A 13,573-nucleotide genomic window follows, 5' to 3' on the forward strand; every position below is an offset into this window, starting at 1 on the left:
CTAAAATTTCCTAAAGTTTTACATTCGTGTGTAATGTAAAGTTGTAAGTTTCTTTAGAAATTAGTCTACTTTCTAGTCTGCTTTCAATGAATATTCTGAATATTATGAAATTAAAAAAATATTTCAGCACTTGGAAAAAGTTTATTAAAGCAATCCAGAAATTGAGGCACAAGGAAGAGCCATAAAAACTGAGGCACCGAAACTTTTCTCGGATTAAATAGAATCCTACGGCTCCTTTGCATGCACCTTCGGCTGCTTCCCGTTTAGTCTCCCTCTGACAGCTCCTTCAATTCTCTGCTGCTGCCCTAGCCGCTGCCGGCGACTCGTATTTCTGCTTGTACTTATGCACACATACACACATATGCACACTAATAAGAAAAGCCAGGCGTCGCCTGGCCAAAACAAGCGCGTGTTAGCTGCTGCTGCTGCTGCTGCTGCTCCTGCTGCTTCTTCTGCTGCTTTCAAAATAACTCTAGGATACACAAAAAGACATCCTGTGGCCTCGAATGTGTGAGTGTTGGTGTGTCTGCGTGTGTGTGTATGCGTGAAGCACACAAAGGTGAAACTTTAGCCAGGAAGAGCTTCTTGTTGTTGTTGTCGCCGTCGCTACCACGGCTGGTCTGCTGTCGCTACTTTGACGCTGCTAGGAATGTTGATAACTCTGGTAGTACACAGCGTTTGCCTGACAAATTAAGGATGGATGGCTGGGCAAACGAATGGCAGCGAACGGTAACGAAAGGCAAAATGCACGAGAAATGCGTATAAAAATATATTTTGGTCATAAATTAAATGATTTGCACACTGTAGCCGGGTTGAGTCGGGTTTAACGGGAACGGGCGGCCAGCACGCGCGCAAAACTAACGAAGCGGGTCACATCAGTGTTGAGCAGCGCCAGCAGCGGCAGCAGCATAAAACAGCAGCAGCAAACGTACATACACTCACAAAAACATAGGCAGCATGTTTTTGCGTGTGTGTGCGCGTCGCAAAGGACGTGTATTAATGCCGCCGCACTAAGCGCGCAAAAACCGACAGATACACGAGCATTTAACACCCAAAAAATGCGTGGCGCATGCTGAAAAGAGAGCAGCGAAGCGCTGCCCTCCTCCGTAAAAAGGAACTGTTGAAACGGCACATGGAAATTACACGCTGCATTTGATTTTTCTTCAGTTGAATTTCACTTTTATTCGATGATTGCGGTGTGCATTTCACATACTCCTTTGGATTTAAGCAAAAATTATTTCAATTTTATTGTTAGGCACTGGTTCAACTGGAATCTCCTGCTGCTGCCACACAAAAGCGGAGTGTGCGTAAGCTCACGTTTAACTCAACTGAGAAGAACTTTTTCTATGCTCAGCGAACAGGATGTGGACCTGGCATAACTGGGGGTACAACTTACGGTCATCCCCTTCGGAGACCAGGCTCTCACTCTCGCTCTCTCTTAACTATGCGCAAGCGCAGCGAGCGCCGCCCTCTCTTAAGAGGACTTATTTTGAGACTCATAGCAAGTCCTTACCCAATGTAGAGAGTCCTTGATTTTAGCTTTTGCCACTGCACTTACGTTCACGCTCTCCAACAGTTCTATAACTGTTTTTTAACAACGGAATTTTGAAACATTTAACAGTTAAAGAAAGAAGGACGGTCGTGTGAGACGCTTTGTACGCGACACAACTTTGACATTGCAATTTTCGAAGTTAATCAACAAAAATTAAAGAAAAAATCATTCAACTATTCTTTAGGATTTACTTAGATTACAAATGTACATGCGTATTATTGGTATACATGATTAAGTTAAATAAACGCCATAAAAACTGCAACGCAACAACATCGTTCGGCGTAACACGTTAACAATTTAGAGGCAGCGAAAGTTTGTTTAAATATAAAAATAGTTGTATCTGTATCTCACATGTCACTCTACTTTATAGCTATACAAATGCTCACCACATGCTCGGCAAGCTCAGAATGTGGCATGACTTCGTATAAAGTACACGTCGTACTCTTTCTCGATCCATTTGATCAGCTTGTCCACGTACTTGATCACCGTGGCCTTGTCCACCACAGGCTCAAAGACGGCGTACAACTCGTACGTGCCCGTTGCCCAGGCCAGCACTACTTCGCGCTCTTTAATCTCGTAGATGAGCTTTAGGGGCCGAGAGCTGTTGTGGATGCGATGCAGCAGACCGCAGTAAATCGCCTCGAGACGCTCCAGCTCCTGCAGCGACTTGTACGGATGCCTGAGCATGGGGCACAGCAGCTGGGCCGTCGACTTGGGCTTGTACAGGAAGTGTCGCAGCTCGGGAATGCCCAAGACCTGCTGATACAGTTTTGCGTTGAACGGCTGTTGCAGCTCCTCGTTGATCGCCTCCAGGCAATGGCTTCGCCGCAGCTTCTCGGTAATCTTGGCCTTTGCCTCGGCCAGCGTGAAGAAGGCATCCCGATCCACAGAGAGCAGCAGCAGACACGCCTGACAGTCGTCCGCCAGATACGAGACATGTGCATGCAGATACCCGTTCATGTCGAACTTTGGCAGGCAGATGGGTGACCAGTTCTCGGAGCTCTTGAACGACTCGGAGCACTCGACCAGATTGAAAATCAAGCGGAGATCAGCCGGATGTATAGAGTACTTCTTCATGCGCACCAAGGCAATCAGCTTGTTGTTGGCTATCAGCACGGCAAACACCAGATTTTTGATCTTCGAGCAGTTGCTCTGTATGGCGCTGGTGATCTGCGAGCGAACTGTCGTCGACAGGGGGAAGACGCGTATGGAGTTGGTCAGAAAAGTGAAAATGTTGTTGGACACTGCAAGCGAAAGAGGTTGGAATATTTATAATTGGTTTCTATATATGGATCAAGCCTTACCTCGAGCACTGCTGCTGTCGTTGGCCAGCAGATTGAAGAACAGCCGCTCGCTACCGGAGAGCAGGCGACGGAGATCAAAGTTCTTGCGCTTCTCGAAAATCTTCGTCATGTGTGAGTAGGTCAGTATGGACAGTATCTGATTGTAGACATCCCTAGAATATAAATTGAAATGTTCATCAGTTGTGGAATGCTCTTAAAGTCCAATAAATCACTTACCCCAATTGCAGATGCAACTGCTGCACACTCATGTTGGTGCGCGTTGCGGCCACCAGGATGAGGGAGCTACGCTGCATGAAGGCAAACTTGATGCCGCCCGCATGTATGGACGTGATGGCATCCTGCCCGAGCTGCACGAAGCTGACCAGTGCCTGAATGACACCAAAGAGGGTGACCAGCTTGTCCTCGTTGCCGTGCAGCGAGAAGATTGGCTTGCCCGCTTCGCTGAGTATAAAGATGTGCTTCTTTTGTCCGCGCCACACGCTGTCGTGCTGGTAGTCGTGCTGGTCGTCGTCCAAGGCAGCGCTGTTGCTGCTGCTGTCCTCTGTCTTGGCGCTGGTGGAGGTGCTCAGGGCTAGGGATTCCACGGAGGCGGCCAGTCCCTTGGACTTGCCTGGCTCCGGACTGATGGCGCTGGTAGAGCTAGTGCTTGGCTCCAGCCCATCGCGTAGCTCAGAGATAATACTATGTTTCTGCTGCTCAGCCTCTTGATCGTGATCGTGATCCGCCTCCTCGTAAAAGTTGCTGTCTATGTCGCTGGGATCCGGCTCGCCCTCTGCATCCAGGTACTCGCAGGTGCTGTTCGTGTCCGATACGGCCAGGCTGGGCGACGTTTGCTGTATTTCCATGTTGCTAATAAAGTCCTAGTAGTCTTCCAAGAACAATCATTGCTATTATTTGGCAAAGAAAAGTTTACAACTCAGTCGGCTGACTGATGCGTTTTCCAGCACTGTCCCAGAAACAGCTGATCCATGTTGCAGTAAAAATGTTATCATTTTTGGAAAACTAGTGATTAAATACAAATTTGTGTTAAATTATTCCACTATTAAATAACTGTATGTAATTTATATTTATCTGGGTAATAATTTTGTTCCGCTAATGACGCTACACAATACTGCACAACAGCTGTTCTGTGGGACTCGCTAAAAGGCAAGAAGAAGATTGGTTATGAAAACACGAGCCGCGTCAAAATGTTGAGAAAAACACTAAATAACTGTAAGTAATTAATGAAAACCTTGGTGAAAAATATTTTTAAATGCTCCTGGTACGTAGTGCCTCGCTTTAGCCAGCTATGCGGCCTGCCCCGACGGCTTCAGAGCACACAACCAGAGGCTGCACCGGCAGTAACCACCACAGTATCGACAGAGGCCGAACCCGAAGACATACCCGTGATAGAGCAGCGGATTCTGAAGCATCCGGACTACTTCCAGGTGCACAATCTATTCACCGTGCGAGACCTGTTCAATGCACGCGTCCACTATGGCCACAAAGAGGGCTCCCTGGACGAGCGCATGCGCCCGTATCTGTATGGCAGTCGCCTGGGACACTTGATCTTCGACCTGGACAAGACGGCCGTGCATTTGCGGGATGCCCTTAACTTTGTGGCCCACATAGCCTTCCGGGATGGCATCATATTGTTCTTCAATCGCAACGCCCTCAATGCCCATCTGGTGGAGCAGAAGGCCATGGAGGCCGGCGAGTTCTCACACACGCGCTTCTGGCGTGGCGGCATCTTCACCAATGCCAATGTGCAGTTCGATGCGGTTACCCGCCTGCCCGATCTCTGCATTTTCCTGAACACCCAAAACAATGTGATGTCCCAGCACACGGCGGTAAGGGATTCGGCCAAGATGGCCATACCCACAGTCGGCATTGTGGACACCAATTGCAATCCCAATTTGATTACCTATCCGGTGCCCGGCAACGATGATTCCCCCGCAGCTGTTGAGCTCTACTGCAATCTCTTCAAGGAGGCCATCCTGAGGGGCAAACGCAAGCGTCGCGAGCTGCTGGGCCTTCCACCCCTGGACGAGAGCCAGCCCAGGCGTAGCCGCAATACCAAAACCAATAGCAATTAGTTTTAGGATGAGAATTTGTTACATTTATCTGAATACAAATACCGCTGCTGTCGTGTGCAGTGAACCGTGTGTAATCCATCCACCCACCTTGTGTCTTGTGTTCTCCCTTTCGTGGGTTGATCTCGCGACGTATCCACTGTACCTGTGCTCGTATCGAAGTCGCAGCCACAGCTCGGTGTAAGTGTGCCAATTGTTAACTAGGTGTAGCCCTCGCTCCAGCTCACTGGCTGGTCTCGGCTCTAGGGTGGCAGCAGCATGTCGCCCTTCACGAAGCTGTTGCTGTAGTTGCTGTAATACGAGGAGTTCGGTCTGCTCGTGCTCGTGCTGTTGGATACCATTCCAAAGGTGTTGCTGTAATTGTTTTCCCGCTGCTGATGCTGTGAGTTATATTGACCCATGGGCGTTGCCTGCAGCTGCGGCTGCGGCTGCGGATGTGTTGGCACCTGCGTCTGGGCTTCCGTTGGAAACCCGCCCTTGATGGCCCGACCAGTGCCTACGAATGGCGTCGCGGGCTCACTGTCCAGCTGCCCGGGCTGGAATCCATTGTTGTCCAGGCTTTGCTTCTGCTTTAACTTGTCCCAGTAACTGGGATTGACCTGGCGACGCACATAGACCTGCGTCTTGTCCGAATCATCGCTCTTCTGATTGTCTTGCTGCACCCAGCGCTCGGCATGCTTGATGGTCAGCATTGCCTTGTGGGCGCCAATGTACTCCTCGGCCTTCTGCAGTCGCTCCAGCTGCTGTTCGTCGAGTTCCTCGCGCGGCAGCTTGCCCAGCCGCTGCACAGTTCTCTTCCAGTTGTGGAATTCGCGATTCTTGAACGGTTTCATCGCCTGCCGATACTCCTTCCACTGCCGCTGGCGATCCTCCTTGGTGCCGGGCGGCGAATCCTCGAGTGGCAGCGGCGCCTCCGGTTTTTGTATCCACTGTCCGTTGATTTGTATGAAGGCACCGCCTCGCTTCTTCTTCGATGGCTGTCCACCGTTCGCCGTGGAAGCGCCGTCCTTGGTGTCGTTGGCGTCAGCATCGGTAGGCGGATCGGATGGCGGTGGCGGCGGTGGAGGAGGCATCAGGTACGATTCCTTGGCCACGTTTTTACTGCTGTTGTTCAGCTTGTACTTCTTGTTGGGCGTCTGGTTGGTGCGATTCTGGCGTTGGCCTTTGTCCTTGGGCAGCAAGTTCCAAAGACTCGGACACTTGGGCATTGGTGGCTGTATGGGAGGCGGTCTCTGATTCGGCGACATCATGTCATCCCAAAATGGAGGCGGTTGCAGTGGACCTTGATTGTTGCCGCCGTTATTATGACCATTATTGCGGCAGGGTCCAGGTCCCGGGCCAGGTCCAGGGCCAGGACCAGGTCCTCCCATGCCCATGCCCATGCCCATGTTGCCCATATTGCAGTTGGGCATATTGGGTGGGGGACCCGAATTGAAATTACCTCCAAAGCCCAGACCCATTGACATCAGCTGCAAGGGAAGCGGTGGCGGGCGGCTGAGCGGTGGAACATTATTTCTGTCCTGGTTGTTCCATTGATTGTTACCATTACCGCTGCACCCGCCGCTGTTGTAGCTTCTGTGTTCGAGTTGGGACCATTGTTTACGTCGCTGTCCTCCTCCCGCATTCGCATCTGGCTTCAGGGCTTCCTTGCATTTTTTCCAGTCCATGAAGGACATTGTCAACGACTTTTGCGCCACCTCATCACCAGCAGCATCGTTCTCGTTGTTTTTCGACCTCTTCTGCCCAGGGTCCCCATCCGTAGCGTCTTTTTCAGACATTTTCGGAGTGAGAATTTATGCTTTTCCCGAATTTTTCAAATAATAATTATTTTTTTTCTGAATTTTCGACTAGGGATGGAACAAAATATCCATTAAAATGTCAATATAGAGCTATCGCGTATCGAACCGAGTATATCGATGTAATCAATGATGTATCGTGCAAACACAGTCGTAAATATAAGTATTGGTACACCAGTTTGTTGATGTTTTATTTGGTATTATACAACTTTCACTTTACGGTCACATACACAACAGCTGCTCCACCACCCACCCACGCACCGGTTTAAATGAAAACAATTGAATAATATACGGAGCGAACCATGCTGAATCTTTCTCTGGTGCTGCGAGTGCAAACCTCCAGGCCTCTGGCTACGGCTGCCACAGCCGTAGCAGTGAAAACAAAGCCAAAGGTGACGAAACAGCGGGACAAACCAAAGCCACTTATCACATGTGGCCGGACGCAGTTCAATCTGACGCAACACGAGCGGGCGGATGCCAAATTCGGGACACTTGCTCTGGCGTCAAAGGGATGGCTGCACAACAAGTCGAAGGGCGACCACTTCACCCTGAATGCCAGCGTCAGTGGGAACCAGCTGCAGCAAGAGATGCAGAGCGTGACCGACTTTCTGGACAGTGGCCAAGTGGGGAAGCTCCATCCGAAGCTACTGGAGAACCTGCAGAATGAACTCGGCATTAAGATGCTAACGGGCATACAGGTGAAGGGCTTGCCCATTGTCCACGGCGACTCCCACGCACTGATTGCCGCCGAAACGGGCTGCGGCAAGACCCTGACATACATGCTGCCCATCCTGGACCGACTGCTGCAGCGGGAGATCACGGAACGAAGCTTCAACACACCGCGAGCGTTGATACTGACGCCGGGCCGCGAGCTGGCCACGCAGATTGCCCAGGTGGCCGAGAAACTCAGCCAGGGCACGGATCTCAAGGTGAAGACTCTGCTGGGCGGCAGCACAAAGCAGCTGATGATGAACCCAGAGTTCCAAGAGGTCGATGTGTTGGTGGCGACGCTGGGCGCGCTCAGCAAACTGGTGACGACGGGCATCTACCGCATGGAGCAGGTGCGCCATGTGGTGCTGGACGAGGCGGACACGCTGCTGGACGACAGCTTCACCGACAAACTGACGTACTTCCTCAGGAGATTCCCCGTATGTCACCGCTAATCCTTAACGGGGATGTAGATTAAATGTATCTCTTTTCCACTGCAGTTCCACATGGTCCAAAAACAGGATGCCCGCACTGTGGGCACTCAGCTTGTGCTGGCCTCGGCCACGATGCCCACAAACACACGCGAGATTCTGGAGCGCGTCATCGATGTGGACACCATTCAGGAGGTGGTGAGTCCGCATCTGCACCACCTGATGCCACATGTCACGCAAAAGTTCCTGCGCATGTCCAAGGCGGATCGGCCGGGCAATCTGCTCACCCTGGTCAAGCAGGATCTGGCCAAGCGACGTCCCATCATTGTGTTCAGCAACAAATCGGCCACCAGTGACTTTGTGGCCATCTTCCTGAACAACAGCGGCGTGAACTGCCTCAATCTGAACGGCGACATGCTCATGAAGATTCGCCTGGGCCGCTTCGATCAGTTCCAGAGCGGCCACTGTGATGTGCTTTCCACCACAGACGTGGGCAGTCGTGGCCTGGACACCACGAGGGCGCGTCATGTGGTCAACTTTGACTTTCCCCTGCACATCTCCGACTACATTCATCGCTGTGGGCGCATCGGTCGAGTGGGAAACACGGACAAATCGCTAGTCTCCAACTTCATCTCCTCCCGCCGCGAGATCGATGTTGTTCAGAGAATAGAGCATGCAGCACGCACCGGTGGACTGCTGCCGGATGTCAATGCAAACATTGCAAATATCATTAAGAAACGATTTATGGCCGAAATGAAGGCGGCGGGCATGGAAGTGCCACCACAGGCCCAAGAGGAGGCATTCTAAGTTTAGTTTTATCTCTTGTGTTGAGAATAAAATGTGTTTTTAAACGCCAAATGCTAGATCTGATGGTGCCTACTTGCCTTTCGAATATAACCAATCGGCGGAATCTGCGCTCCGAACAGCAAAGTTTTGAGCGGAATTCATGATTTTTTAAATAATTTGTCTTTGTTTACATTCTTCTTCTTCTGTGTGCATTTATCGATAAAACAGCTATCGATATGAGCCAAGAGCAATCGATCGGGCAGGAGTTCAACGGGTCGTGCTTTTTTCACGATCCTTTTCTCAAAATCTGTTCCATGATCCATTAACTTGATAATAAATACATATTTATTTTGTGACTTTTTGTAGACCTAATTTAAAAAGGGTGTTCCATGTAGATCCCCCGAAACAAAGAACACTGAGATACAGATAGAATCTGACTCTTCCGATTCAAATCCTAATGTAATGGTAACCACTGGTGGGCACCTCTCGTCTCACATTTGTCAGCGGCTTGAATAGCTTGCGTCTGGCGATGAGTATGTCCGAGTTGCTGCCACTGCCACTGCCTCCGTTGATGGTGGATGGTGAATCCATTGCCTGTGGAACTGGCATAGCCTTGGCCTTGAGCAGCATGGGGCGGCAGCCCGCGAACTTGAAGCGAATGCTGCCAGAGCAATTGTGCCGCAGATTCGGCAGCTGTAGTTCGGGGAAAGCCTCCCTCAATGTGGGCTTGGGCTTGAGGGCCCGGCTGGGATCGTCACCGTGGCACATGGCCGCTGCCAAGGTGCTCCACTCCAGCCGACGTACGCCTGGTGTCGCTTCAATCCGGTAGACTGGTGTCTTGGCACGCACATAGCGACGTGTCACAAGTTCCTCATAAGCACCTGCAAATGTTCGAGGTTAAGCAGGGGAAATGGGCGATGGGATTAGTCGTCCACTTACGTGCATAGTAAACCATAAATGGCTGCAGCTTGGTTGCCCCGCAGCCGTGCTCCAGCCACTCGTACAAGTATATATCGTCCCTGCCCTCGAGGAAGATGGCAGCCGGCGCCAGGTCCTGCCACAGGCTGTCGGGTATTTCATCCGCATTCAGCTTGTAAACGTAGGGAATAAACTCACGAAAAGCATACGCCCCCAGGGCAATGAGTCCGCGCACCGCACGGCTGATGTATTGGAAATCTAAACGAGATCCAAAAATTAACATTTAAAGTCTGATACGCAAGGACAACGCACCCCGCTCACTGCACACATCGCGACCCTCGAAGAATCTGCTCAGTCGTCGCTTGATCAGGAAGAGGCACTCGGCATGCAGGTAGCCGCTCTGGGAGGCCAGATGGCCAATCGTTTCGCACAGTTCGTCCACGAGGCAGTTGCCCACGGGACTGGCAAAGTAGCTGGACAGATGCTGCGGCTCCGCCTCAATCTCATTGGTTTCATCATCCTCCGATTTGATCTTATAGATGGTCTGCTGCTGCGGCGGATCGCTGGCAAATGCAGCCTGTTCTTGTTGCTGCTCCTGAGGCTCCTGCTTGCACACATCCATCGCTGGATCAGGGAACTGTTCCGGCTTTATTTTGAGCGGCTCCTCAAGCTCCATTTGGACTGTGTTGTCGCTGGCCACGGGAGGCGCCTTTATGGTTTCGTAGGGAGCCATCAACTGGCTGACGAGCACCTCGGCCAGATGGAAGTACTCCTGGCGACAGGCGTTTTGGTTTGCCTGCGAATTGTAGTTGCAAGCACGCAGCAACCGCCAGCAGCGTCGACTCAGTTGTTCCTGCTGCTTGAACGCCAGCAGCTGGAGCATCTTGCTGACTATGACACGGTAAATGGAGCCCATTAGAGGCGTCTGAAAGGCAAAGGCAAGCGCCGCAGACTGGGTCTTCTTGTCGGCAAAGAGAGCAGCTGAAAAGGGTTCAAAGTTTAAGGTTACTTCAACGACATTTGGGTGCTTCAAAACTACCTGTGACCAGGCTCTGTACAGACATCTTCAGCTGTTCCGTGTGCTTGTCCTCCACGGGGCACAAGCTGTGAAAATCCGCGTCGTCTGGCAGGCTGAGGCTGATCTCCTTCTGGAACTCGTCCCGCAGCTCAAAAATCTTGTCCGAGTGATAGTAGTAGCTGCCGTCATAGTCAATGCGATCCCAGTCACTGTCCATGGCACCCAACATGGGCGGCACGTCGGCATCTTTGAGCACCTCATTGACCAGATCGTAGGTCACCACACCGCCCGAATGGCGCGAATATATCTTCACGTTCTGCAACAGGAAGAATAATGTTTAACGAGCCACAGTACGAGTGGTGTACATACATTGATTAGCTCCCACACTTTGTAGGATGCATCCTCGGCAAGCCGTGCGCACACATCCTGGGACAACTCCACATCCGTTTGGTCGTGCTGCTCCCAGAAGATTTTTACGCTGCGCGGGTCGAAGCCTGCATAGCTTTTGTGATGACTCTGGTAAAGGCAATAAGCGTTAGCTGGGAAAAGAATTGGTGCAACACAATGACATACTATACGACTGGTGTTGCCTGAGGCCTCAGCCGCAGAGACTCCTGCCACGCCGTGTCCTCCTCCGGCCACCGCAAAGGAAGCGTCGAACATGTTGTAGTTGGCATGGCTGGAAGTCGGTGTTGTGGGTGTCGTTACCATATGTACATGGGTGGGCGTGGCCGGTAGACTGCCCACTCCCACACCCACACCTGATCCCAGGGCAGAAGTTGAGGTTTTGCTTCCTCCCACCTCCAACTTTGTGGACTTGGAGCGCGACTTTGTGGACTTCTTGCTGACCTTGTTGTGCGATGATTTGTTCTGCTCAGGGTCTGTGTTCGCAGCACCAGGGGTTTTCATTGTCTCGATGGAATCAGCTCTCCGTATGAATTCAGATATTAAACATTTAATTCGGCGGAAAATAAACAAAACAATTCGCTGGAGCTGCAGTCAGTGTTGTAAAGAAGCGCATGCACTTCACATAGACAGTCGACTTGCAACACTGATTAGTCAAACTGTTGATTTGATTTTATTTATTACTCCACTTTTATTTTGTATTATAAAACCACACCAGGTGTGCATCCAGTAACCATGGCAGAAGCCGCTAATGTGCGCCAGAATCTGCAGAATGTGCCTTCGATCTTTGAAATATCAGCAGCGGAGACGCTGGACAACCTGATATACCCGGCACTGAGTAAAATCTTCGACTATTTTGGCCTGCGGCTGGACTTTAAACTCTGGGGCAACCTTCGAGTGCGAGAGGAGCTGTCGCCGCTGCTGACTTGGATCCTACAGTACCTGTATCTGCGGAATCGCGCCTCCTCCTTCGGCGAGAGCTTCTACGGACTGCAGCGCACAGCCACTGGCACGGGAAAGCTCCTGACCCGACCGCAACAGTTCACCTCCGCCACTTTGCTGACCTGCCTGCCGTACATTGAGCGTAAGCTGCGGACACGCAGCGCCCAACACGAAGAAACCTACGCCTGGGAACCGTACTTAATCAATCTGTTCCACGCCTACAATGCCTCCAAGGCGGTACACACATTTGCATACCTCATCAAACAGGCGTCCAGTCACTCGCCGCTGTTCCGTGCCATGCGCCTCACCCTGCGTTACCCGAGTGAGCCGCCCCAGGAGGACAAGTGGACTTATATATTCCTGAAAATGCTGGAGGTGCTGGCCTTCTTCCTGCAGTTCATCCAGTGGTGGTACTCCAACGATCAGCGCCGCAAGGTTGGCGGCACACTGCAGAATCCCGAGGCCATGCCGGAGCTAGATCTGCCAGAGGAAGTGAAGCAAACGCTGCCACAGAAGGGCAAGTGCCCCGTCTGCTTGCTGTCACTGCAAACGCCAACAGCGTGCTCCGTTTCCGGTTATGTTTTCTGTTGGAAATGCATCATCAGCCACATGAAGGAGCACGGCACTTGCCCGGTGACGAGCTACCCCATCAGCCTGGACGACCTCGTGCGCATTTACGAAACGTAGCCAAATGTAGTCTAAGTGTTTATTATTTGTTGTACAATATTCAATAAGATCTGAATCAGAATTCGCTGAGGAAGAAGCCCAAACGCTGGTCGTGGCAGATGTGCACATTGTAGAAGTCAAAGTAACAGGTGGCCAGGTAGAGGAAGGTGCTGCAAATGTTGACAAACTCACAGACACCAAACACGGAATAAGCTGCAAAGATTCAAATTAGATTTGAAAGATTCTGCCATCGCCCACACTCACCAAAGGGAAAGCAGAAGTGCTCGTGTAGAAAGTAGCAGCACCACATGATGGGCACAGCGGCGAAGTAGGTGACGACCAGCTTGCACTTCAGCCCGTAGGCCAGCTGCTGCTGTGACTGCTTGTCCACGCAGATATAGTACTTGTGGAGCATATAGCATCCGGCCATTACGATGGCGCAAGACACAAACAGGGAGATGGCCACCGCTCTGTGAAGCGTCGATTCGCCCGCAATATTGGGATACATGCCCCACAGGAAAAAGCTGCATGAGGTCTGCACCAGTAACAGAGCCAAGAGGCAGCCAAAGGGGCGCACCTTGCGCGGTAGAATTCGTCGATAGTAGCGAGAGTAGAGCCAGCTGGTGAACAGACCAAAAGGCAAGTTCGTGCAGCAGGTAATCCGCCAGCCAATGTGCTGGGACCTGGCCACTGCCGACAGAGATGGAAACACGTTCAGCCTGGTGCACGCGGTGTACGTGGTGCCCTCATAGTCTGTGAGGAGTGACAGGAAGAGGTAGAAGATGATTGCCACCGGTACAGAAGCGTGGCCAGCAGCGAGCAAAGGGGCCAACCGTATGCTGAAACGGCGCTTGGGCTGCACATCCTGCACGCAAATGGGCACCTCTGGAATCGAGTGCATGGCGTTGACGTAAATAAAACCAAATACCAAAACCCACTTCAAAGCCAACTTTGTTAATTATTTCAACACAAATC

General features: G+C 51.3%; 7 protein-coding genes across 8 annotated transcripts; 3 read left to right on the forward strand and 4 right to left on the reverse strand.

Moving 5' to 3' along the window:
• Nucleotides 1–1,738: 1,738 nt before the first annotated feature.
• Nucleotides 1,739–3,820, reverse strand: LOC117900722 (vacuolar fusion protein MON1 homolog A). The gene is made up of 3 exons (XM_034811190.1): nt 3,073–3,820; nt 2,857–3,008; nt 1,739–2,796 (listed from the first exon to the last, which is right to left on the reverse strand). The coding sequence occupies exons 1-3, from the start codon at nt 3,699–3,701 to the stop codon at nt 1,955–1,957; spliced, it is 1,623 nt and encodes a 540-aa protein (XP_034667081.1). The 5' UTR covers nt 3,702–3,820; the 3' UTR covers nt 1,739–1,954.
• Nucleotides 3,821–3,956: 136 nt separating this feature from the next.
• On the forward strand, nt 3,957–5,009 carry LOC117900731 (28S ribosomal protein S2, mitochondrial). Its single transcript, XM_034811205.1, has 2 exons — nt 3,957–4,068; nt 4,126–5,009. Exons 1-2 carry the CDS (start codon nt 4,044–4,046, stop codon nt 4,929–4,931), a joined length of 831 nt encoding a protein of 276 aa, XP_034667096.1. The 5' UTR covers nt 3,957–4,043; the 3' UTR covers nt 4,932–5,009.
• Nucleotides 4,928–6,788, reverse strand: LOC117900724 (probable global transcription activator SNF2L2). 2 transcript variants are annotated; one of them, XM_034811195.1, is made up of 2 exons: nt 6,305–6,788; nt 4,928–6,274 (listed from the first exon to the last, which is right to left on the reverse strand). In XM_034811195.1, exons 1-2 carry the CDS (start codon nt 6,704–6,706, stop codon nt 5,171–5,173), a joined length of 1,506 nt encoding a protein of 501 aa, XP_034667086.1. In that variant the 5' UTR covers nt 6,707–6,788; the 3' UTR covers nt 4,928–5,170. The 2 variants fall into 2 exon arrangements, with proteins under 2 accessions (XP_034667086.1, XP_034667083.1); XM_034811192.1 differs by having other exon boundaries at nt 4,928–6,788.
• A 158-nt stretch (nt 6,789–6,946) lies between these two features.
• On the forward strand, nt 6,947–8,722 carry LOC117900723 (probable ATP-dependent RNA helicase DDX28). The gene is made up of 2 exons (XM_034811191.1): nt 6,947–7,872; nt 7,933–8,722. The coding sequence occupies exons 1-2, from the start codon at nt 7,027–7,029 to the stop codon at nt 8,668–8,670; spliced, it is 1,584 nt and encodes a 527-aa protein (XP_034667082.1). The 5' UTR covers nt 6,947–7,026; the 3' UTR covers nt 8,671–8,722.
• Nucleotides 8,723–8,971: 249 nt separating this feature from the next.
• Nucleotides 8,972–11,603, reverse strand: LOC117900720. Its single transcript, XM_034811188.1, has 6 exons — nt 11,159–11,603; nt 10,955–11,101; nt 10,607–10,901; nt 9,880–10,548; nt 9,589–9,825; nt 8,972–9,530 (listed from the first exon to the last, which is right to left on the reverse strand). Exons 1-6 carry the CDS (start codon nt 11,492–11,494, stop codon nt 9,097–9,099), a joined length of 2,118 nt encoding a protein of 705 aa, XP_034667079.1. The 5' UTR covers nt 11,495–11,603; the 3' UTR covers nt 8,972–9,096.
• A 68-nt stretch (nt 11,604–11,671) lies between these two features.
• On the forward strand, nt 11,672–12,702 carry LOC117900730 (peroxisome assembly protein 12). Its single transcript, XM_034811204.1, has one exon. It carries the CDS (start codon nt 11,726–11,728, stop codon nt 12,617–12,619), a length of 894 nt encoding a protein of 297 aa, XP_034667095.1. The 5' UTR covers nt 11,672–11,725; the 3' UTR covers nt 12,620–12,702.
• LOC117900732 (post-GPI attachment to proteins factor 2) lies at nt 12,623–13,525 on the reverse strand. The gene is made up of 2 exons (XM_034811206.1): nt 12,863–13,525; nt 12,623–12,811 (listed from the first exon to the last, which is right to left on the reverse strand). The coding sequence occupies exons 1-2, from the start codon at nt 13,497–13,499 to the stop codon at nt 12,675–12,677; spliced, it is 774 nt and encodes a 257-aa protein (XP_034667097.1). The 5' UTR covers nt 13,500–13,525; the 3' UTR covers nt 12,623–12,674.
• Between the last annotated feature and the right edge of the window lie 48 nt (nt 13,526–13,573).

Source organism: Drosophila subobscura, chromosome U (assembly GCF_008121235.1).
Source record: "Drosophila subobscura isolate 14011-0131.10 chromosome U, UCBerk_Dsub_1.0, whole genome shotgun sequence".
Taxonomy (NCBI): Eukaryota; Metazoa; Arthropoda; class Insecta; order Diptera; family Drosophilidae; genus Drosophila; species Drosophila subobscura.

Bases quoted from the DNA above. Each gene is read 5' to 3' on its own strand.
- LOC117900722 (XM_034811190.1), bottom strand. From the start codon at position 3,701: ATGGAAATACAGCAAACGTCGCCCAGCCTGGCCGTATCGGACACGAAC. The intron at 3,009-3,072 runs GTAAGTGATTTA...TTTATATTCTAG, and splicing joins CAGTTGCATCTGCAATTGGG to GGATGTCTACAATCAGATAC. The intron at 2,797-2,856 runs GTAAGGCTTGAT...TTTCGCTTGCAG, and splicing joins CGACAGCAGCAGTGCTCGAG to TGTCCAACAACATTTTCACT.
- LOC117900731 (XM_034811205.1), top strand. From the start codon at position 4,044: ATGTTGAGAAAAACACTAAATAACT. The intron at 4,069-4,125 runs GTAAGTAATTAA...CCTGGTACGTAG, and splicing joins GAGAAAAACACTAAATAACT to TGCCTCGCTTTAGCCAGCTA.
- LOC117900724 (XM_034811192.1), bottom strand. From the start codon at position 6,706: ATGTCTGAAAAAGACGCTACGGATGGGGACCCTGGGCAGAAGAGGTCG.
- LOC117900723 (XM_034811191.1), top strand. From the start codon at position 7,027: ATGCTGAATCTTTCTCTGGTGCTGCGAGTGCAAACCTCCAGGCCTCTG. The intron at 7,873-7,932 runs GTATGTCACCGC...TTTCCACTGCAG, and splicing joins ACTTCCTCAGGAGATTCCCC to TTCCACATGGTCCAAAAACA.
- LOC117900720 (XM_034811188.1), bottom strand. From the start codon at position 11,494: ATGAAAACCCCTGGTGCTGCGAACACAGACCCTGAGCAGAACAAATCA. The intron at 10,902-10,954 runs GTATGTACACCA...TTCCTGTTGCAG, and splicing joins AAGTGTGGGAGCTAATCAAT to AACGTGAAGATATATTCGCG. The intron at 9,826-9,879 runs GTGCGTTGTCCT...GATCTCGTTTAG, and splicing joins CGATGTGTGCAGTGAGCGGG to ATTTCCAATACATCAGCCGT.
- LOC117900730 (XM_034811204.1), top strand. From the start codon at position 11,726: ATGGCAGAAGCCGCTAATGTGCGCCAGAATCTGCAGAATGTGCCTTCG.
- LOC117900732 (XM_034811206.1), bottom strand. From the start codon at position 13,499: ATGCACTCGATTCCAGAGGTGCCCATTTGCGTGCAGGATGTGCAGCCC. The intron at 12,812-12,862 runs GTGAGTGTGGGC...GAATCTTTGCAG, and splicing joins GCACTTCTGCTTTCCCTTTG to CTTATTCCGTGTTTGGTGTC.